Source organism: Macaca fascicularis, chromosome 6 (genome assembly GCF_037993035.2).
Source record: "Macaca fascicularis isolate 582-1 chromosome 6, T2T-MFA8v1.1".
NCBI classification, from domain to species: Eukaryota; Metazoa; Chordata; class Mammalia; order Primates; family Cercopithecidae; genus Macaca; species Macaca fascicularis.
This window is the reverse complement of record NC_088380.1, coordinates 133875457-133899946: the sequence shown is the minus strand read 5'-3', so window position 1 is coordinate 133899946 and position 24490 is coordinate 133875457. Positions and strand designations below refer to the sequence as shown.

Sequence of the window (24490 nt, the reverse complement as noted above, 5' to 3'; positions counted from 1 at the left end):
AATCAAAGACATGCAAATTAAGAAAAAATTAGTGAAAGGAAAATTGGCGCAGGGTATAAGCAAAAATACATTCTCGTTTACCGCTGGTGGGTATTTAAATTAGAAACATACCAAAAGTTTTAAAATATGTACACTTCTAATCCAGCAATACTACTGCTAGGAATTTATCTTTACTTAATGAAGGATATGAACAATTATTTAACCACAGTGATGTCCTTTAGAGTAGTTTACTATGGGTAAAACTTGGAAATTGTGTGAATATTCAACAGCTGAGATTGATTGAACAAATATTTATGATACAATAATATACTGACATTTGCAATATGTTACAGAAGTATAATTACTGACCAGGAAAGATAATCACAATGTATTTTTATTTTCTTCTTTTTTTCTTAGTTACATATTCTAATTTTTCTTTCTATGAACATGTATTATTAAATATAGCCCTGACTCTGAATCCAAGCTAAGGAGCTGCCCCTGTCTGCATACAGAATAGAATCCAGGGGTTGGAAGGAAGGTGAGACATGTACTATCCCAAGCACTATCTCTGAGACAGCAAAGGAAACTCAAAGAGGTATAAATGGTTTATCTGAGGCCACCCAGCCAAGTGATGGTAGAACCAGTGATATCACTAAGCTCTCCAGATTCTTAAGCTGAGATCTATCCAGTCACTCCTGGTGCCTCCAAATTACAGCAGAACCTTGTCTCTATGCTACTCAACATCAGCGTCTCAACTCAGAAAGCAGAGTTGTCCCTCTAGCCGTGTGTTGAGCCAGAATAGTCGAATAAAATAGTCTTTAATGATCTCTCTTCTAAGTGACCTATACACAATAGTAGGAAATCTCAATTGCAAACTGCATCTCACATGCATCTCATATTCTAGGATTCTCTGAAGTGTGTCATAAGATACCAAACTTCTCTCAAGACATCTCAGAATGAATTGGTGCAGTGAGGAGGGGAGAGAAGAGGGAAAATGACAATGAAAAGAAGTTCTATTTTGTGATGCAGACTTACTGTCATTTTTTAATATGAAAACTCCTCTACATTTAATAAGACTCATCATTCTATGCACCAGAAAAGAATATGCTGGCCTCTCGGAAGTTGACTTGGGTCAGCTGCAGGAAAGTTAGGTCTCTGTTCTCTTCTGTGACCCAAGTCCAGTGAGTCCTGACCAATTTCCAATGAGACATTCATTGAAGAATTGTAATTTACATCACCACCTCCAGCCTTGAATCAGCTTTCTGTAACAGCTCTTTTCTCCTTAAGCAATATTCATTTGGAGACTTTGGATAGGACAGGAGGACAGAGTTAACGCTTCCTTCATTACACAAGCCAAGGAAAAGTAGCAACCAGAGAAAAAACGAATGTTCCAAGACACCCACCTCCCCAGGCCTCCGTCTCAGCTGCCATTAACGGAACCAAACCAGCACTGGGAAAAACAAGCGAATCTCAAAGGGGTGAAAGTCTTACTTACGGACACACATTTCCCCGCTTTCATAAAATCCAGGACAACATTGAGATTTGCGCCTATACATAGTCTTCTCCCCATGTCGATAGGCTGTCCGATAACTGACTCTATAGAGAGGGAAATACTAGCTATTAAACATAATAAAGATCTGAAAAGCAAAGTCTTTCAAACTAGTTATGAAGAAATATGGAATACACGTCTAGACCAATATAATACTAACTCATCAATTTGCTAAGAAGATATTAAGATGCCCAATTGAAGCTAATCTATGCTTTATTTGAAGGGGTCAGTAGGTTCATGATTTCCCTCTTTCACTTATCCTAAAATATGTTGAAAAGTATTGATTAATTCATATATGATACCCACCTAAGCATCATTCACTTATGTATGTTTTAAAGGAAGAATTCAGAGAATTCTCTTAAAAACCTTAGGGCAGTCTCATCCCACTATAATATAGAAGGCTAAGAGACATAAGATCTCTCCATTTAACTAAAGTGCCATTTATTCACAGATTCATTTACACAGCATGTGTTTGTTGAGCACTTACTATATCCTGGGCACTGTTCTAGACATTGGGAATGAGCAGAGAGCAAAACAAATACAAATCCCTTGCTCTCAAGGAACTTACATTTTACTGGGGAAGACAGATCTGGCTGAATTTGTTAAAGTAAGGACATGCATTAAACAAATGATTAGATCATATAATGGCAGGTAATGATTACATGCTGTGAAGAAAAATAAAGCCTCAGTCAGGGAATAGAATGTGACAGGTGGGAAATGCTAATTTACACAGCGTGGCCAAGGCCAGCTTGTGTGAAGAAATGACATTGAGCATAACATCATTTAGTGCAGTACAAATCAGCAGATGCTACACTCAACACATAACTCATACACTATAAATGTTAGTATACTACTAATAAAATTAGGGCATCCGAGTTCCATTCTATATTAACATTAATATTTAATTATATTTTAGTTTTGTTTCTGTGTTCACGTTTATAGAAAAAAAATGTCTTGTTTTACTTAAGGGTCAAATTTAAGTTAGCCTAAATTGAGTCAGATGTTTAATTGGAAACATATGCTAAGATACGAATTGCTTGACATCTGCTGCTGTCCATAGGTAACAGTGTCTCCCCCAGTTATGTGCAACACGGAGGCTAGATGAATTCTTGTTAACAAATGATGATAAACAGCAGACACTTTCTCTTCAGTTAGGCTGTAAGCTCCTTTAGGGCATGGGCTACCTTTCTGCTTTTCTATATCCCCTGTGATTTGGCACAAAGATAAGACAGTAGCAAGCCCTCAATACCTATTCACTGAATTAATGGATGCACTTTCTGCTGTCATTAGTATCTCTGTACTAGAATCTATTCCTAGTTAGCCAAACTCATAAACATGTCTGAGCTTCTATTACCTGTGCCGTGTGCATTTAAACCAGTTTAGAATGTCAGTGCAGCTCGTGTAGTAAATTTGATCAAAGGGATGTGGGTATGACTCTTGCACAGTCACTGAGTAGCTGAAAAGAAATGGAAAAATAAGAAATCAGTATTTCTCTTTTTTAAATTAATAATATACTATGTATTTAAAAGTTTGTAAGCTAAATTATCTCCATTTGCAACTCCATAATGACTTTTAACAGAGAATTTCCATGCTTTTATGGGTTTTTATTTAAACTAGAACCCCAAAAGGATCAATTTTAACAATATATTTAAAAGACAATGATTCATGCTGTAAATTTTAAAGAAAATCCTATTTTACTATTCACTATAAACCCTAATATTCCCAAATTTAAAAACACCACTCTGTTTTTCTGCCTTTAATTCCTCCTTTTATCCCAGGGCTCAAAGGATAACAAAGATCATTCACAGAAGGTTATGTTACTCAGCAAAGAAACAATTCAAGTAAAGTAATAAGGTACATTTTGCTACTGATTCTTAAAATATCAGAAAGAACATATTTTTCTCTAGTTGGAACTCAGAATAATTTGCTTTCAGGCAATGGAAGACCATACAGTACATAACAACTGAATAAATACTATAAAGTAGTCTTTAAACTTGGTTCTAAACATATGGCTGAGACAATTAGCCTAAAATAATCATACCAACAGTTTGCTACTACTTAAATAGTCTGTTTTCCAATACATTTTCACTAACAGGTTCCTGTTAGAGTGAAAACATACAAGCCTACGGGCCTAAGAACGTGGGTGGAAAACATCCATGAAATATGAAGAATTCTCACTGTTCAACTGCAGACTTCTTCGTTTTAAACAGTCTATTACATGCTAAAGAGCTTAGCGTCTGCCTATAAGAAAATGTGGATAATCTTCTCCAAACAATTTATTCTCTTAAAGATTTTCACTAAAATCTTTAATTCACACAAACAAACAAAATGGGCCATAATCACCGATTCACTTGCTGCAAATCAACAGCCCAAGTTCAGTAATAGGAAGGAAGGAAGTCAAAATGTCAGCATGAAGAATTCAGGTTAGACAGAACCTTCTGATTTGAAAAGCTGTGTGGTGCTAGCCTCACAAACAATGGGTTTTCTTTCTGCAGCTGGTCTCTGGTAGTCATTATATATTAGGCTTCAATAGGACAGTCATGAAGTAATCGTACTATTCATAGTTTTGTATATTTCATTCTTTGCGATATTGCAATTTATTTCTAGGTAAATTTAGTGACCCTCCATAAATGTTGGGCAAAAAAAACAGGCTCTATTGAAAAGAGCACTGGACTAGAAGAAGGCAGGGTTATAACTCTGTACTGACACTGAGTACAGAAACTGGGAGATGTTCAGCGGATAGCCTCACTTCCCCGGGTCCTCATGATCACATTTTAAAATAAAAGGAGTCAGAGAAGGTGTTGAAGATCCCCTCTTATTTAGCATCCTGAATTTCTAACATATACTTCGATGACTGTTTCTTTCTCCCTCCAACAGATGTTACCCATTGCTACCTGCAAAAATAAGTTCAGATGAGGATACAGTGTGGTGTGCAAATGCCTGCATGCTATGATGTAACTCCTTTTGGGTAAAGCAAGAGGCCCCTGCTAAAATATTAATATTCTTGGAATGACATATCACATTAAACTATCAGTATTTTCTTCAGACCCCTAGCAGTGTCCTGAGGTTCTAAGACTTCCTTACCAATATTTCTTCCTCCTGTGAAATTAAATAATTCAAATTTAAAGCTGTTGGAACTTTAAATTTTAATTTTGAGCCTTGAGAGGAATATAACTATGTGGCCTGAGTCATGCAGCAAGTAGCTGCAACTTCTTTTTCCTATAAATGATTAGAAATAACCAAATGGCATCAGCGATAGACCCCCTCAGATCATTACCCTTCCTCATGAAATGTTAAAGCAATCTTCCTTGAAATGTAGCAAACTGTAATCAATCAAATCACTGTAACATATGTACTGGCTTTCTATAGAAAATGTTGAACCTTATTAAACTTCTCTGTTTCTGCCTATATAGGTGAAACTTTAACTTCCCCACTTGGGAAAACTGAGCCCATTCCTTTGAAGTCTGTTTTCTGTATGGCTGTCCTCAAATTGTGTGCTGAATAAACTCAATACTTCATCCTATTTTCTAACTCTCATTGTTTAAAGTTGACACTTTCAATCCAGCTGCTTGTAAAGAGCTGAATCTTAAGGCCTACAGCATTATATCTCTGTTCCATTTCTAGTGGAGAACAAAGTGAATGAATGTCCTCTGTGTATACAACTGGTGTATAGGTACAGTCCTACATCACCTATGAGCAAAATAGAGCAACTTCCCACATGTGCTGTAAGAACAAAAAAGAAACCACTCTAAATTAATGCCAGTTGGGAGAAAACACTTATTCAACCAGTCTCTACAGTACTAATTTAGCTGAACTAAATTCATTTGTTGGAACTAGAGCTAATACAGAGTTTCCAGAAAATTTCAAAGGCCATGTTATGATATTCAAGTCTGTGTGCCTCGGAGTGCAAAAGTTATCAATAAATGCATCCTGGCCAGTTCTATTTGATGTGGAGGGAAGAACCAATTCCATAAGCCAACATGTAAAATGTTTTCACTGATTTCTAGGAACCAAAAAGAGTTTTTAAATGACAGGGAATGTTGGAGTACATGAATTTCCTCTTCTTGTCACTTGCTGCTCACCAATAGCTCTTTTATTAAAAGGACAATCAAAGTATTTAGGGTTCCAATTCAACAAACATTTATTGAGCAATTCCTGCCCTCAAGGAGCTCTCAGCCTAATGAGAGGCCAATATTTAAATGCTGAATGTAATACGATAGAGCTTTCCATGGAGAAATATATATAGCTTGGGGGAAATAGGAGTATAAAATTCATTATGTTTTGAGTATTTGTCCTCAATCTTGGCTCTACTCATTAAAATTATTTTGACACTCAAACCCAACACAGAACTGACTGCATATAAATTATTTTGAACTATATTAAACTATAGTTCTACTAATTTAACTATTTTAAACTACAGTTCAACTAATTTAACTATAGTTAAATTACCTGCCTAATTATCATCGGTCAGAAACTGAAGCTTCCACTTAAGCTTTTAGGAGAAAGGTACCAAGCCTTTTCAACATGAATTTCTTTTCTGTTGTTTCTTACACACTATTTTTCCTTCTATATACTTTTTTCATTTTTTTCATTTGTAAAGGTATTATAATCACACTATGGAATATGGAAAACACATTTTTAAAAAAGAGAGCAGGGGAGAGAATTCCACAGCTCTCACATAACCACCAATAGCATGTTGTTGTGCTTCTTTACAATTTCCAGGAGGTTTTAGTTTTTGGATGAAGGTATTTCTAAATTCTTACATTACAATAATCATGCCATGCACATATTTCTAAAACATTCTTTTTTAACGAGTATATCATAAGCATTTTTCCATGTTAGTACAGTCTTCAAATTATGACTGCCAAATACTTTTAAGTGACTACACCTAATTTGCTCAATACCCACCAATCATTAGGCAATTAAGTTGTCACTCTTCAAGGGGTCCATTTTCTGGAAGCGATGTGTTTGAATCATGAAGGCAAGTGTCTGCAAGAATGGGCCTGCCTCCTCTGGTCTTTATCACTGCCGCTTTGGCCAGTGCTTAGGCTGCTGCTGGAACTTAATTAGCTTCTCTGCTAACACTCCATACTGCCATATTCACCAGCAGCTGCTCCTGAAGTCACAGAGTATGAGGGTACCTCCTCTATTATCTGGTCCAATCCCACTTTAATTGACAGGGAGCAACACTGAGCTTCCACATAGAGTCAGCAGTAACACCGAGACCCTCAGACACTGTCCTGCCCCATCGTCTCTCAAACATCACTATAGAACATTTAAAGCTTCTAAAACAGACAAAGAGTGGGAAAGTGGAATTTTAACAATCTGATCCTAATTCTACACAACTTTCAGCCTTCAGAAGCAAAACTCTTTTTTTCCTGTTTGTTTGTTTAATCTTCTCAAACATACTGAAAACATATCATCGCCGTGATTTTAATCTATTAAGTGTTATCTGGGGAAAACCCCAGCAAGATTTAATTTAAGGTCAAAGAACCGGTGAGTGGGGGAGGAGATGGAGAATAAGGGGAGGAAGCCATTATCACTTGGGCACATTCCAAAGTGGTTAATTACATTTTACCTGCCTAAATTATCTTGTTACTTTAATCAGATATGGTAATAATCTTCATTTCTTATCTCTGCTTGCTTCAGGACTGCTGATTCAATTACTCTCCCTTCTGTGTTAGTAATTGAAGGTTTGGGCAAAGTGTGGTTTCTCTTCACTTGTACCTTCTTTAGAAGAAACCCCACTGAATGGAAAAGCTCAAATTCACAGACTACAGAAAGAAGGTTAGGAGAAGGAATAGATGATTTCTAGAGTAATTCATTTTCCAAAAAGATGCTGTACAGAGTTCCTTTAATCATAAACACCCCTTGAGTATTTAAATGATTTCATTTTCTCTCATTTCATTTTATGTACAATTTCTTAGAATCACAATTGCTGCATTAAAACAAGGCACATCTCTATTTCAAAATATTCAGATATCAATTGGGATGCAGCTAGAAGTCATTGATGGAAGTATTTTTGTTTAATGCTTCTCAAACTTGAATATGCAGAGAAATCTCCCTGGGATCTTGTTAAAATGCAGATTTCAATTTAGTAGGTCTGGGGTGGGACTTGAGAGTCTGCATTTCTAACAAGTTCATGCCTCAGCTCTGCAAACCACACTCAGAGGTAACCTCCAGGTGATTGCATGATTCTGAGCCATTGGGTACAGGTGGTTTTTAGCATAAGAAGAGCTTAAAATGAGCCCTACTACCAGAATTATGCCCTTGGAACTCACCTTCCTCTCCCCATTTCAGTTCAAGCCCATTTCCATTTTTGAAAATACTAGACAAACCTGTCACCTGTGCCTTTATTTGATCAATTTAATTTATCTTCTACACCAGTCCCAATTCTTGCCAAAACAATTCTACTTTCTTTTACCTTTCTTCTAGAAATCATTATCTAGTCTTACAACAGAAAATGTATCAAAAAGATTACAGCTGTCAACCCTTCTTCCTGGTAGTACATTTTTAAAAAACTGGAAAATTTGTTCATCATTTTCCTGTTTGTTCACATTCAATTTCCCTCCCCCTTAGTGAGCATTTTAGAGTTTGCACTAATCACTTGTACAGTTGTTGGGTTCTATTAGGTTTAGAGATTAATGTGCCCCTTGTCTATCTGTCTTTCTCACTCTCCATGCCCCTCCCACATTGTTGTATTTAGTCATTTCATTTCCTATCAGAAGATGAACTCACTCATTCAACAATTATTTATTGAACACATGCCACATGCAAGGCAGTGTTTTAGACAGTGAGAATTATCAGTGGTGAGCCAAACAATGCAATTATGCATTGGCAGCTCTGATCAACTGCTGACCAAGGAAGCAGGAAAAAATGTGTATTTATAAGTGGGTGCTGGATTATTTGAAGCCTTGAAGTTGTTTTCTCTCTCTCTCTTTTTTTTTGGGGGGGATGGGGGAGACAGGGTCTTGCTCTGTCACCCAGGCTGGAGTGCAGTGGCATGATCTCAGCTGACTACAGCCTCCACCTCCTGAGTTCAAGTGACTCTTGTGCCTCAGCCTCTCTAGTAGCTGGGATTACAGGCATGTACCATCATGCTCGGCTTTTTGTATTTTTAGTAGAGACGGGGCTTTGCCATGTTGGCCAGGCTGGTCTCGAAATCCTGGCCTCAAGTGATCTACCTACCTCGGCCTCCCAAGGTGCTGGGATTACAGGTGTGAGCCACCACACACCCAGCCTTTTTTTCTCTTATAATATTTCCCTCAGAGAGTTCATCTGTTCACATCTCACATGAGTTCATCTATTCACATCTCCCATCTCATCATGCTGGATAGTCCCAAATCTATATTCCCAAATACTTCTAGGCCCATATTTTACATTGATTTTATAAACCCAACATGGCAAACCCACACTAACCCCTTCCCTTTCAAATCAGCTCTCTCTTTTATTTTTCCATATGTGCAATGACATCTGGATTACTTCACGCAGCAAGTGCTAAATCCTAATCTTCTCTGCTTCCTTCACTTCCTCAATGTATTATCAAGATCTGTTGATTCTTGTTTCACAGCATCTCACAAATTTGACTTTTCCTCCCATCCCAAATCTATCATCCCTCCAAGAAGTTCAACCACCAATGGTCTCTTCCTTTACGAAATTTGATGTGTACCCATTCATGTAGCCGCTGATTCATTTTTATGACTTTAATAAGTATTTATTATATATTTTCTTGATGAAATGGTTTATGGGAAGTGCTGTAAATCTTATAAAGAGAACTAATAGGAAGTCCTTCTGCTTAAATTCTGTATAATGTAGTTAATACCACAAATATATAGAACTTTATTATATACATATATTCTCTGTACAGCTTAAAGTTTCATAATAATATATATCTCCATTGACTAATCAGGTAATTATGTTTTAATTACCCTGCTTGTAACACTACCAATGGAGGTAGGGATAAGCCCTCACCAAAAATAATGCTAAGTGAGAAACCAGCGTGTCCCCAGAATAATACCACTGCTGTGCTTGAGAGGCTCTGGGCTTTGTGCGTCCTAACAGTGGGGGACAAAGGTGATTAGAATGTGTACTCTGTGGTTTGCTAATCATGGTGCTGAAGATCAAGAGTCTGATATAATTGTACTTACAGCTATTAAAAATACATATTACCCTCAAGTACTTAACATCTTCTCTTTGTTTAAAACACTTGCATTTACTTTTTGGATAAAGATAATTTCTGGGAAAGTCAAGTAGCACATTAGAGCAGAGCCCACTGGACTTGATTGTACTGCAATATCGTTGGATGGGTTTGTACTATTTTTGTGTTCCAAAAGGGACTATAAGGTCCTGGAGGATGACCTACTGTTTTGTACTTTTTACTGCAAATTGCTCATATCTGGACATTACATCATCTGCCTTCATATAATCATACCCTCCCGAAATACAGTTCTAACTCTGTTCTGGTTGTGCACAGTTCTCGGTGGTCCACATGGCACTGATTTCAAATGGCCTCTCTTTCCGAGATCCCCTTCCAACCATTGCAACCCACTCATCTTATTCAGTTCTTCAAGAGCATCTCAGGGGACACTACCTCTATGCAGCCTTGCCAGTTTACCCCAAAATCAGGTCTCCCTTTTCAAGCCATCTACAGCAAAATTCTTTTAAATCCCATACATTTCAATACTTTAGTACATTATCTCATGCTGCTTTCCACTTCTTACTCATGGGTTCCCATGCATAAGTCCAGCTCCCCAAAATTAATGCAAATTCAAATCAGAAACAAGACCTTAGGAAGATCTTTTAATTGCTCTATTAATGGTTTCCCTGAATCTTACAATTGCACTTGCATTAGAATTAGATATGTCAAGATTTTTTTCACATAATATATACACTGTAAGACTAAGGGGACTAACACTACCTAATTTGCTAGCTATGACTAATGATTTTTACATAGAAGTAATTTCACAATCTCTTCGCAAATTCTAATTTTATACATCTGACTGATAATTATAGTATATAAGGGAACTTCTCAGCAATTTTTTGTCAGGCTCCTTTCAGAACCATTACCTTTCCCAGTGGCTACACACATTAGGGTCTTCGAGATTCAGAGGTGATGCTGTCCCAATCCACTGGCATAATAATAAACAAATAAAGCTCAGGCATGAGTTCAAAGAAATAACCATTTTTTTTTCTGCAGAACAACCTACAAGAAAAAAACATCCGAATTAGAAATGCATTGAAATGACTCACACAGAATTCTTTTCAGTACAGCAACCACCAGGTACCAGTTGTCACTGGGGCTCATAACGAGCCATATATTTCAATAGCCAGGTCACCAAATTCCATGATCCCAGAGAGAGGGGTGTTTCTTATGTTGTGCAGGGTGGCTACTGTTTTGCAAATTACTAAAATATGCAAATCATCATCAATTGCCACAAGAACAAAAGCCCTTCTCATTTATGTCAGCCAATATTAAAGAAATCTACCAGAACAATTCAGAGCAATACAGGCCTCCACATTCTCTCACCCAGCATATTTCCCTTCTAGAAGAGGAGGGCACACAGAGATAGCTGGCCTCATTTGTCCTAGAAAATAAATGATGAAACAGAAGCTCCATCGAATCAAGAGAGAGGTACCTCAGGCTCAAACTGAGATTCATTTGATAAGTCATTCAATGCACTGAATGCCTGCTCCATCCTAGGCACCATGCAAAGGCTGGATATAAAATACAGAGCCAGTCCCTATCACTGCCTGTTAAGACGTTTATAATTTAGTAATCATGACATAAGTTTCTTAAACATAATGCTTCAATTTCTCCATCTGCTGAAAAGAAATGAAACCAACCATCTCACAGCGGTTTCTAAAAACTAGACTATGCATAGAAAAAAATGTAAGGCTGTTTGCAGGTCAATGTTTGAGAAAATGAACCTAAAAACCATAAAGTAACATATTTAAAAGCTCGGAAAATAGATAGGCTGGCAAAGGAGATAGAAGAGGGTGAATGTTCCAGGCAGAGGGATCCACAGGTAAGGGATGGCCAGGTGCATTTAGGGAGTTCAAGTTAATTCATGGTAAGAGAAAGGGGACAGCTGGAGAAAGAGACAGAGGGTGAGTCGTGATGGGTTTCATAAGCCATTGTGTAGTAGGGAACTTCATCCAAGGATAACATGGAGCTAGTAAATGATGCAGAGTGGCATTAAAAGAATGACTCTAGCTGCAAGGGGAGGCTCTTGGAGGGAGGCCAGGGGAGACGCGACTGTGAACAGATCAAGGCAGCAGCAATGGGGTTGTAAGAAGTGGAGTGGCTCTGGGAGATTTTTAGGAGGTGGAATCAACAGGATTTGGCTATTGAACATGGATTAAGGGAGGGGAGGAGCTTCTGGTTTAGCCCCTTATGGGGATTGTTAGCCCTTCACTGAGATGGGACTCACAGAAGCCCTCCTCTGGGGAGGGGAAGCTTTGAGTTCAGTTTTAGATATGTCAGGTTGAAGGTTCCTCTGATATCATCAAGCGAAGCCACCTACAGGCATTTATTGAACACATGCGATGTGCTAGGACCTGCGCCAGGCCCAGGTGTGTAACACCTGTAATGGTTTGCACCTGAGAATCACATGCACTCCTGCAGCCTCTGGAATTTAGTAAGAAGGAGAAGTTTAATTGTCATACTATGTCATCTAATCATTATAAAAATGGACACAAAATTAGAAATCACTGATCCATTTCTTAATTACAAACAAAATAAGCACCAACCTGCTTGTTGGTAAACTAGTGAAATTAGTAATAATAAGCCAGATTATTTGAGCAAAGCAGTGATTTTCTGGGTGGGAGCTGACATTTTAAGAAGTTATACTCATTTTCCACACCAAGAAATTTTCAATATTTGGGAACCAAATGTATTGAATAATAACTTTATGGTTTGAAAAGACAAATTTATCTTAAAACAAACAAAAAAACAATAACAGCAAAAAAACAACTTTAGGAAATAGTTTATCATTCAAATTCAGGACAGATCAAATGAGGAAATATTAAATTCTTCAAAATCAAGATTGTTTAAGTATACTATGACAAGTCACCTATTGCTGACTCAACAAAGGCTAAAAGAAAATGTTTGACTTGGAATAAGGAAAAAAAATCATGAATTTGTAGTATAATTAAAAGATATTGTGTAAGCCATTAAAGAAGCTGTAAAATCTTAAAAAGGATATTTCAATGGTCACTAAATAATTCCAATAGATAAAGCATAAATAGATAGCGAAAATTAACTAATAGATTAATTTAAATTCTTGACATTTCTCACATGCTAACCATCATGAAATTGTAAAATCTGAAGCTTAACATTATATAAAGAAGCTATTTCATTTAACAGGAATGAATAAAAAATGATGGTGATAATAATAATAAACAATAACAGCTAACATTTCCTGACCAATTACTGTATGCCAGACACAGTACTGAGCCATTTATGTGAATTATCTATGTAATCCTTACAGCAACTTAACTAAGAAGTAGTAGTTTTTATTGTCCCTGTTTTACAGCTGAAGCCATGTAATATACAGCTAGTGTTTTCCTGATCCATCAAAAACATCTTTAATATATTTGGCTGTAACAAATAAGCATGGCAATTATTTCCTTGTCTCATTGCTTTGTCTATGTGAGGAGAAGTATTTCCTTTCAATGAAGTGTGAAATGTGTTTAGCTTTCATTCTTTCCTCAAAGACATGAAGGCTGGTAAGCAGTAACCTGCCATCTACTCATAAACAGTTACCCCAAATTGGAAAGTTTATTTCCTGAGTCATCTCAGACTCAAACCATCCATTTACCAATTAGAAATGTTTAGTCTGTAAAGTTAGAAATTGCCACAAGCCATGAATCAAGGTCCAAGAACAAGAAAGAGGTTGTGAGTTTTCTTTTAGTGTAAAAATATTGACACTAATCTTCTGGTTTCTCTTCTTGCTTTGAACCTGATGCATTGCCCTGTGAAGAGGAGGTGACACAGAAAAAGCAGAATTTGGCCACCTTCTCATTGCTTTGGAAGTTCAGTATACAGAAATATCAAACTGCATTGAGAAGTCGCAGGTACCATTTTTGAAAGATAAAATATCAGTCCATTAAAAAATATGTGTGTGTGTGTGTGTATTACTTGGTCTCTTTGTCCCAATGCATTTTCCTCATTAAAATTAGAAAATTAACTGAGCTCTAGAGTAATCTGCAAAACCAAAAAGAATTGTTTGATCAAGAGGCAAGGATCATGCAAATTCACATAAGCTGGTTAAAAGTGTTTGAGAAAATAACACAGATGTTATAGAGGATGAGGAGAGAAGACATCTCACAAATATGCCAATAAGCTGTAGAGAACTAAGAAACACAGCATTTCTCTAAATTAGGAAACATGGATTGTCCTTTCATTCTATCTTGTTTAGTAAAGGCACTGAGATGCAATCAAAATCAGAAGTTGATAGGACATTTAGGCCAGGCGTGGTGGCTCATGCCTGTAATCCCAGCACTTTGGGAGGCCAAGGTGGGTGGATCATCTGAGGTCAGGAGTTCAAAACCCCCTGGCCAACAGAGTGAAATCCTGTCTCTACTAAAAAATATAAGAAATTAGCCAGGCATGCTGGCAGGTGCCTATAATCCCAGCTACTTGGGAGGCTGAGGCAGAAGAATTACTTGAACCCGGGAGGCAGAGGCTGCAATGAGCCAAGATCGTGCCACTGTACTCCAGCCTGGGCAACAGGAGCGAAACTCTATCTCAAAAAAAGAAAGAGAGAGAGAGAGAGACAGAAAGAAAGAAAGAAAGAAAGAAAGAAAGAAAGAAAGAAAGAAAGAAAGAAAGAAAGAAAGAAAGAGAGAGAGAGAAAGAAAGAAAGAGAAAGAGAGAGGAAGGAAGGAAGGAAGGAAGGAAGGAAGGAAGGAAGGAAGGAAGGGAGGGAGGGAGGGAGGGAGGGAGGGAGGGAGGGAGAAAGGAAGGAAAGAGAGAGAGAGAGAAAGAAGGAAGGAAGACAGGGCATTCATTTACTTTTTCCCTGTCTTGTTTTCTTCTATAGGTTTTGGTGAGTAAACGTGGTGAGTACCCTTTTTCCACTATGTCCACTCTGAAGAAGGAAAGTCCAGTACATTTATTCTTCCTCATTTCTCTCTTCTATGCTGTGGCATCCTGTCTTATAATTTTCCACTTTGGAATGCAAATGAAAACAAAATGAAATTTTTTAAAAATAGTATTATTTCAATTGAAAACAAAGGCAATGCAGTGGTGATTTGCTTCATTAAGACAGACATTTTGAATATATTCAAATCTCTAAATTGGGTGTTGGCTACCCTCACCCACTCAGACTTCCTCTTCAAATAACTTTCCTATGATTCCATTTAACACAATTTAAAATGTAAAAAAATGAAGAGTCATTTGCATGAACCCCCTAGTGCCAAACTTGATTGCATTTCAGATCATTCACTTAATTATTATGGAAAAATCAAAACAAAATCAGTACAACTGATTAGCATTGCTAAAGTGCTCCTATTAGAAAGGGAAACAGCCCACAGAGTTAACTCTTGCTGCCTGTGTTTTGCAGCTCCACTTGGAAGGCAAGCTTTGCTTATTCTACCACAAAAGCCTCAGTAAATGATTAGGATGAATAAAATCCTTACAATGGATGAGACTTAGTTCTGATGATAAGCAGTAGTTTCTTCATCATTGAGTTAAAAGGAAATAAATAATGGGGTATTGACTTATTAATTTATTTTTGAAACAACAGAGGGGGAAATTATTCCAGATGATTCCTTTTGGCTCCAAAATCTATTTTCTTCCTAGAATCAATTAAGTGCACACATAGAAATAACTTGGGTACCCTCAACCAGTTTTTTCTCAAGCTCATTTTCTGCTACTAAGATTCTCTCACATATCTCTAAGTTAAATTAAAACAAATTTCTTGATTAAGAATAGCCACTTTTCAACAAGAGCCATCCATTTCACCTGACCACTCCATCGTGTTATCTGTAAAGGATGTACTCACTCTTCCTCAAACTACTCAGAAAGACCGGCAGAGGCAGTGTGCTAAGTTCTTCCTGGAGCTTTGAGGCCATGAACAGAGAAGCAATGGTCCAGCTTCAGCGCATTAAAGATGTAGAATGAGTAATGCTTGCTGGTTGCCCTGAGAACAATCTCAGATGAGGACTTCCATAGACATATTAGTTTGCTGATGAAAGGAATTCTTAAGGCATTAGCATGACTTCTCTGTTCACTGAGCAAGGTTAGTTATTCTAATAACATATTACATTATCCAGGTATGACTATTCATTTCAAACAGTACAAGTGCTATATTTACTTTGTTTTGAGGGCCTCATGTCATTTTGCTAACATCAAACCCACAACAAACATATTCTAAATCAAATTACATTATGTAATGGCAGGAACAGAGTATTCCTGGGAAGTTTTTAAGTTAAATGAGTGTGTCTACCAGCATTAATAAAAGAAAGGCCAGGTGTGGTGGCTCCCATAATCCCAATACTTTGGGAAACCAAGGTGAGAGGATTACTTGAGCCCAGGAGTTTGCGACTAGCCTCAGCAACATAGCAAGACCCTAGCCCTATTAAAAAAAAAAAAAATTAGCCAGGCTTGGTGGCATGCACCTGTAGTCCCAGTTACTGAGAGGGGTGGAGTATAGGGTGAGGTAGGAGGATCGCTTGAGCCTCGGAGGTCAAGGCTGCAGTGAGCTGTGATTGTGGCACTGCATTCCAGCTGGGTGGTGGAGCAAGTCTCTGTCTTAAAAAAAAAATACTCTCAAAATCTATTTTATAATGGCTTTATATAATGGCATTTTATAATGGTTTTATAAACATGCCCCCTCCCGCCCACACACACACACACACACAAAATCCCTAAACATTAGCATGAAATGAATGTTTACTAATGGTTCTAATTCTTTGGGCACTTCACATTAAACAAAAACTGGGCAAGGCACTGACAATGTCCAGTGCTGACTATCCCGAAGGAGCTCATAGCCCCATGTGGAAAATGGCCACAAACTGATCTATTCAGTACAGCATGATGCACACTATGGTTAAGACCAGAATAAGCTACATGGGAACAGAGATGTTGCCCTGCCTACCTAACCAGCCAGCCCCACCGTCATTATATAGGTGGTGTTAAGGGATAATTTGGGGAAGACCCTGGTAACTCACTCATCATCAACTTTGTAAAATCCTCTACAATGTCTCTGTGAAATCATCATCCACAACACATGTGGGAAAATATCTACAAACAATACTCATTAAAGATCTAAGTGCAAGAAACCATGGCAACTACTGTGACTTGTAAAGCACAGTCTCTGCCCATAACAGCTTAAAATCTACTAGGGAAAAATTATAAACAAAATATGATTATTTGCCAATGAGTCCATTTAGAGATGACTTGCCAGAGTTTTAAGAGGAGGGGAAGCCAAAAAGAGCAATGAAGGCACACGAAAAAAGTCAAACTTGAGCAGGGACTTGAAAAAGAAAAGAAACTAGAAATCACTGAGTAGCATGTCACACTAGCAATGAAATCTCACTGAGTCCACGGGACAGGGTCTATTATCCCCATACAGGGAATACTGAGATTAAACGTCTCCCTGGAAGGCAGACAATCAGGTAAGAGCAGATATACGAACAGGCCTGGCTGATGGCTACAATGCCTGTGACCTGCATCACACCTGGATAAAAGGAATCTTCTGAGTAAACAAAAACTCAAGGAGGGGCCACAAGGCAAAGAGAAAGGTAAGAGCCACGCCTTAGGGGTGGAAAGCAGAAGGTTTTGTAACAGATTGTGAGAAGTAATGCTAGAAAGGAGGGTGGTGCTTGGTGGTGATAAAGGGCCTTCAGCACCAGGCTAAAGAGTTGAGTCTATCCTGTCTGCAGTAGAATTCACTTGAAGTCTTTGAGCAAGGGCATTATTTGATGAAAGAGGTGCTTGGGGAATTAACAGAGAAGGTCTGCAAAAACCAACCAAGGGACCAAATCCTTTGGGGGCAAAGACAGAGTGTGGAGGTTACTGCACTCACGTGTGAAGTGGAACGACCTTCCTCGGGTGGCAGCCTAGGAATCGGAAGTGTGCAAGAAAACCAATGAGAGAAAGAATCAGCAGGCCTGGCAGAAATAATAGAAATTATGGTAGAGATCAAGGAGAGCTGTTTTGGGTTTAAAACATTCTGAATCCCCTGGTTATATCTTCTGGGTTCAATCTATTTATTTCTACTGAGAAAACAAGTTACATCTCTTTTTTATTAGAAAAAGAAACTTCAAACACCACTTCTTGTTCCAAACTTTGATGAATAAAATCATATTTATTTTTCCAAATTTGTCATAATTTGATACACTTCAATAACATTCCTACTCATTCTTCTCAACCTTAAGAGTCTTAATTTTCCTGGCCTGTCAACAAAAATAAAAAGCCCTCTTAGCATGTTTATAAAGTTCACTCTTTTTTTCTTCTTTTTTTCAATGCTGCTACAGCCAACCATAATGATACCCTATTATTGTAGCTGGCCTCCAGGATGGCCTCCAATGATCCCTGCCTGTGTAAGCCCCTCTCACAATGAATAAGTGGGCTTGTATAACCAATAGAATATTACAAAAATGATAAACTTCCAAACTAGGTCATAAAAGGCACTGAAATTCCCATCTCACTTCTTTGAACACCATTTCACAGGAAGCCAGCTGCTATGATATTCGGATGCTCAAGCAGCCATATGGAGAGACCAACATAGTAAGGAACTGAGGCCTCCTGCTAACAGCCATGTGAGTGATCCATCTTGGGAGTGGATCCTCTAGCTCCTGCTAAACCTTTAGATGACTGCGGCCCTTGCTTACATACTTATTATAAACTCATGAGACCCTGAGCTAGAACCACCAGCTAAGCTACTCTCAAATTCCTAGCCCACGGAAACTGTGAGTAATAAATGTTCGTTGTTTTAGGCTGCTAATTTTTGAGTTCATGTGAAGAAACAATATATAACCAATATGCCTATATTTAAGTATGTCATACCAAAATTACTTTTACTTCCAAAACACCTCCTAATAACGCCCATCATTTCATTGGCATCTTTAGTAGCATTGACATACAGAAGTAACCACCTGCAATGCTTCTGAAATCTTTTCTCTACATTGTAACACCTGGCAAGAGCCCATCACCTTCTAATAACGGCTTGAGTTATTTTGTGCCTAGAGGCATAACTTCACAATGCCTGTACTTTGAGGTACATCTGCTATTCTTCCACACAGGGCACCGTCCCAGATTATCCGGCCATTTATGCATAGTCATTTAGCATGTGACTTTCCAGAATAATTGACCTACCTCATCATAACTTAGAGAATTCATCATGTGCTGTGTGCAGGTCATTTATAAAATATTAAATAAATGAATTTCAGACTGTTCGCTGGGTTACTTTTTCATCTACAAATAAATGTTTCTTTTATTTTTCCGCATTTGGGCTACTTTTCTATGATTATCCCTGATCAGGTAATATATAACAATTTAATTTTTTAAACTTTTTATTTTAAAATAGTTTCAAATTTACTTGAAAGTTACAAAAATATCACAAAGAATGTCCAGGCATATATATATATATATGTGCAACATGTGTGTGTGTTTGTGTGTGTGTATATATGTTTTTTGTAATCATTTAAGAGTAATTTGTGCACATCAGTCTCCTTTACTTCTAAATACTTCAATGTGCATGTCCTAAGAATAAGGATATTTACTTGTATAATTATCGTACAATGATACACAAAAAATTTAACATTAATGCAATACTACCATCTAATCTGTAGACCTAACTGAAATTTCATCAGCTGTTGTAATCATGTGATTACTTTAAGAATTTTTCACATGGATGCCTTTCAAATGCTTTGCCGATGAACAAACATTTGTTATTTCAATCAGCAAACACTAGTGAAGGCCATGTTTGCCCTCAAAGAATTAACAATCTAATGTGAGAGTAGTACCATGCAGATGGTAATGACAGGGCAATGTAAAACGTGATTACGGTCAAAGGAGGATTACAAAACATGTATGGGCATTCAGAAAGTACTTACAACTGGTGAATGGGGAAAACAGATAGCATTATTGAAGACTCCACAAAAAAAGGTCTTTAAGAAACTTTTTGCTGGGTAGATGGAGCAGTATAGGCAGAGGAATCAGTAAAAACGAAGGCAGGAGAAAGTGAGAGCTCAGAGGAAAGGCAAAGAGGCAGGATTGTTTGAAGCACAGTGTGAAAGTGAGTGGGAAAGGAAGTTTAGGAGCCAGATCAGGAATGACACTGAATATGATGGCTTGAGATTAACTCAAGGTGAAACATCCAAACACCTCATGAGACCTCAGGCAGTCCAACAGTGAAGGAATCTGAGAAAAATGACTCAAAAAATGGAACATGATCAACCCAGGAGGAAAGGGAGACTTAGGGCTTTTTTTCTCTTTCAACCAAAAACACTATTTTTTTTATTTTTATTTATTTATTTATTTATTTTACAAAAGTGCTAATTAAAGAAGCTGAAAGATTTCCAGTTTGACCAATCCTCTGATGAGACAAGCAGGGGAAAAAATCCAATCACAACAGAATAAATGACAAAAGAAGGCAATTTCCTTGAGAAAAGACAAGTCAAACTTTAAGGAGAAAGAGGAGCAAATATAATTCTCTGACATGTAGCAGGGTACTTGAGCATCATCAGAATCTTCAGTCTTTCCTTTTTCATGGTACGGGGAGGACAGGGAGGGACACTGAGAGGAAGCCTGAGTACAGGCAAGGTCCCTCTCTTGAGAAGATCCTTTTCAAGGGTGCCTGGAGCAACAGTCAGAAGGATGCTAACAGATATTCTGCCCCCATCACTGGCATGACAAGGGGCACCTACATGTCATCTGCTCTCCTATCTCTGGGTCATTAACCTAGCCTTAAATTACTGCGACACTCACTATTAGGGCATAGATGAGCAATCCAAGTTAAGTCTTGCTTTCCTCAAAGGTCAAAAGAAAACCCCATAGAGGAACAAAGACCTTATGAGGAAAAGAATTTCTATAAAACCAAAATCTTAGAAAATGTTCCTGTCAACTGAACCTATTCAGATTCCATTAAGCCAAGCATGAGCACACACATGCATCAACACACACACACACACACACACACACACACACACACCCTGAGCATTCCTCTAACAGGATACAGAAATTTGAGTTTTTAACATTTACTTGGCTCCCAAGAGTTTCTAGAGCAATACATATGTCCAGAATCCACAGAGCTCTTGTGTAAGAAATAATAGAACAGAATGTTAGCATTGAAGGCCTTCATGGCGTCCAATCAAAATCCTTTCATTGTATGGATGAAATAATAGAAGGTCAAGTTAAGATGACTTGGCCATGATCACAGAGCTCATTTGTAAGTGGCCCAACACTGGAACCCAGAACTCAGTTCTCTTAACTTACAGTCAAATCACCTCTCCATCAGGTAAAAACAGTCACAGTCCTTCTAAAATAACACTTCACCTGTGTATTGTAGCAATAAATGCTTCTTGAAATGCAAATTCACTAAAAGTTAGATACCATAAGAGACTAAGCTACTTTCTGGTCAAAACTGAATATGTGAATTGGAAAGTACAAAAGATATTTCCACATTTACACTGTACAGATGTTTTGAATAATCAGTGACATTTGTGACTCAACTGCCATTCTTCCCAGTGGACTCAGTTCTGAACCACTAACCCAGACCAGGAAGCAGAGTGACCACAGGTATCTCACAGCAGGCATTGCCACAAAAGAATCTGAACACATTTATCCTCATGGTTTTAAGCCCACATCGTCAAAAGCTTTGAAGATTTGAGGCAAAATGCGAGGAAACTGCTGAGGAAGTATAAGTAGGTGAAAGAATGTCATTATTCAAAGCTGCATTTGGTCAGGATATTCAGGAGAAAATGCTTGGGCAGCCTCACCTCCCACTTCCACTTCCTCACCAATCGCATATGTATGCAAATATACGAAGCCACAACCCAAACCCCAACTTTATGACTCTTAAAGCGGGGCTTTGTTTCAGTAGATAAATTGCCACATGCTGAATTAGCAACACCACTTCCTGTGGTATCTAGACTGATCTTTCACTCAATAAATGACCCTGTCTGACCCTAATGGTTGGAGAACAATCTCATATTGTTAGGAAAATCAAGCGTCATTCTCCATATTACTTCCTTCATTCACATCATCCATAATTATCTCTTCTAATTTCCCTGTGTCTTCTGGTTTGTCCTTCCCTGCCATTTTTAGTGAAATTCAGGACCTGATGCCATGGGGACAGGTGGAGACAGTGACAGGGGTAAATTCTAGTCTAATGCAGCATCAAACTGATCACTGGCAGGACATGGCTCCCTCTCTTATTTCCTTTTCAGAAACATCAGTCAGGAAAGCAGCTTTCATGGCAAGCAAACTTATAATGAGAGTGATTTTTCTCTTTGCTTTTCTTATAAACCTCCAGAATGCCTAAGATTCTTCGACTTTTGTGTGAACATAGCCTTTACCCGAAAGCTGGTCCAATACTCTAATTTTACAGATGATGATGCTGTGGTCTGGAGAAATTAAAAGTGTGCCCAAGGTCACAAAGCTATTTTCTAAATGGCTTCTCCTTAGGCCACTATTGGGCCAAAATTCAAGATCCTATCAGTTTGTCTTGCCCAATAATATGAATTGCTACACACAAAGATAATAAAGATGCAATTACTTTCTTTCTGTGGCTGATGCCACTGTTAATAGAGTACAAATATAGAGATAATTGGCCCTAGGGTGCTTATAAAAGTTTAACAGTAAAAAATTGATTAGTTGGCCAAAGACTTTAATAAGGCAACTTGTGAATGCTCCTTTTCATTCCCAGGAGGAAGAGCTCGCAGTGAATTATGTCTATTCAATCTATGCATCAAAGGAGCAGATCAGATACAAGCATGGTAGAAGCTTTGCCAATGGCCATGTGAAAGAGCTGATGGAAGGTAAACTGATATCTCCTAATTTCCTCAGTGCAATGATGCCTTCTTGGTTGTCTGCAGTATCCTCAGTACCTAAAACAGCATCTGGCACAACAAATGAATGAATGAATCTAAACAACAAAGACATAGAAACGCATCCACTATGCAAATCTGAACAAAACATTTAAGAAAAGAAAAACTAGTTTAAAGAAGAAAAGCAAGGCCAGGCACAGTGGCTCATGCCTGTAATCCTAATACCTTGGGAGGCCTAGGCAGGTGGATCTCTTGAGGTCAGGAGTTCAAGACCAGCCTGGCCAACATGGTAAAACCCTGTCTCTACTAAAAATACAAACATTAGCCAGGCATAGTGGCAGTTGCCTGTAATCCCAGCTATTCGGGAGGCTGAAGCAGGAGAATCACTTGAACCCAGGAAGTGGAGGTTGCAGTGAGCCGAGATCACACCAGTGCACTCCAGCCTGGGCAACAGAGCGAGACTCCATCAAGAAAGAAAGAGAGAAAGGAAGGGAGGGAAGAAGGAAGGAAGGAGGGAAGGAAGGAATGAAAGAAGAAAGGGAGGGAGGGAGGGAGAGAAAGAAAGAAAGAAAGAAGGAAAGAAAAGGGTTTGGAACAAGATTTGGAATTGGTGAGTTTGACAAATAAAAGTTTATTGAAAAATGTTTATTTCAAGTCACAGGTTTTTCAGGAATTAGCAATTTTTATATACCATTGGGCAATTGTGCATTGCTTGTGTGTCTTAAAAATATTCTCTTTTGTCATTTTTTAAAAGTTTTGGGAGAAGAGTTTGAGTTTGCTTGTTTGTTTGTTTGCAATCGGGCATACATAGTTTTACAACTTTTATAGGCTTAGCAGCATTTTAGTTTTTCCTCCCCTCATTCTCAGTCAATTATGTTTGATCTGCTTATTGGCAGTGTTTTTCATTAACTTTTTTTTTTATGTTTAAGTCAATTTTTCAATGGCAAGATGGTTGGAGAGTTCTCATCTCTTACTTCATGCATTTTTAAGCTTTGTATATTCTAGGATGATTTTACAAGTTTTTAAAGCATATCATTTGGCTACTTCATCTGCTTTTCAAAGTTCTTTTAGATTCATTTTCAGCTAATGATGCCAACCATGGCTACTTGGTATGGTCCCATGATTTAAAAGTGTTTATCATTTTTTATCTTAGCAAAAACTTCTATCAGGGATGAGGAAATGGCCACTTTTTTGTTTGGGTATTCTTAAAAACGTCATCAAGTTTTTATCCCTCAGTTTGACTTTTTACTGTAAAGATAAAAAGGTGTGTCAGTCAGGTCACTCTGCTATAACCAAGTGCCATAAACCGGGTGCCTTAAAAACAGCAGAAACTTATTTCTCCCAGTTCTGGAGGCTGGAAGTCCAGAATCAAGGCGCTGGCAGATTCAGTGTCTGGTGAGGGGCCGCTTCCTGATTCACAGATGGTGCCCTCTCCTTGTGTTCTCACATGGTGCAAGGGGCAAGGCAGCACTCTGTGCTCTCTTTTATAAGAGCACTAATCATACTTACTGATCACGTTACTGAGAGCAAAATTTCAAAACCAATGTCAAGAAACGCTAACTTTGACTAGTTTTTCAGTTTGATCAGTTCATCCTTTTTACCAATCAACTCAATTCCTCCTCCACAGTGTCACCAATGCTTTAAAAACACAAGTCAGGACATCACACTCCCCCCCCCCGCCCCATTTTTTAATTATACTTTAAGTTCTAGGGGGTACATGTGCACAACATGCAGGTTTGTTACACAGGTATACATGTACCATGTTGGTTTGCTGCAGCCATCAACTCGTCATTTACATTAGGTATTTCTCCTAATGCTATCCCTCCTCCTGCCCCCCACCCCATGACAGGCCCCCATGTTTGATGTTCCCCACCCTGTGTACAAGTGTTCTCATTGTTCAGTTCCCATCTATGAATGAGAACACAGGGTGTTTGGTTTTCTGTTCTTGTCTTAGTTTGCTCAGAA

General features: G+C 38.1%; 1 protein-coding gene across 6 annotated transcripts in view; it reads right to left on the bottom strand.

Moving 5' to 3' along the window:
* The window catches only part of MEGF10 (multiple EGF like domains 10), a 404496-nt gene that overhangs the window by 131875 nt on the left and 248131 nt on the right, over positions 1–24490 (bottom strand). For 3 of the 6 annotated variants that reach the window (XM_045394871.3, XM_065546702.2, XM_065546703.2), the window contains exons 2-4: positions 10595–10730; positions 2883–2984; positions 1475–1575 (exon numbers count right to left, since the gene is read on the bottom strand). In XM_045394871.3, the coding sequence (XP_045250806.2) occupies positions 1475–1575; positions 2883–2984; positions 10595–10710 (319 nt within the window). In that variant the 5' untranslated portion in view covers positions 10711–10730. Of the gene's footprint in view, positions 1–1474; positions 1576–2882; positions 2985–10594; positions 10731–16150; positions 16256–20947; positions 20954–24490 lie in introns of those variants that run through there. The other 3 variants (XM_073994146.1, XM_073994144.1, XM_073994145.1) reach the window with 3 other exon arrangements.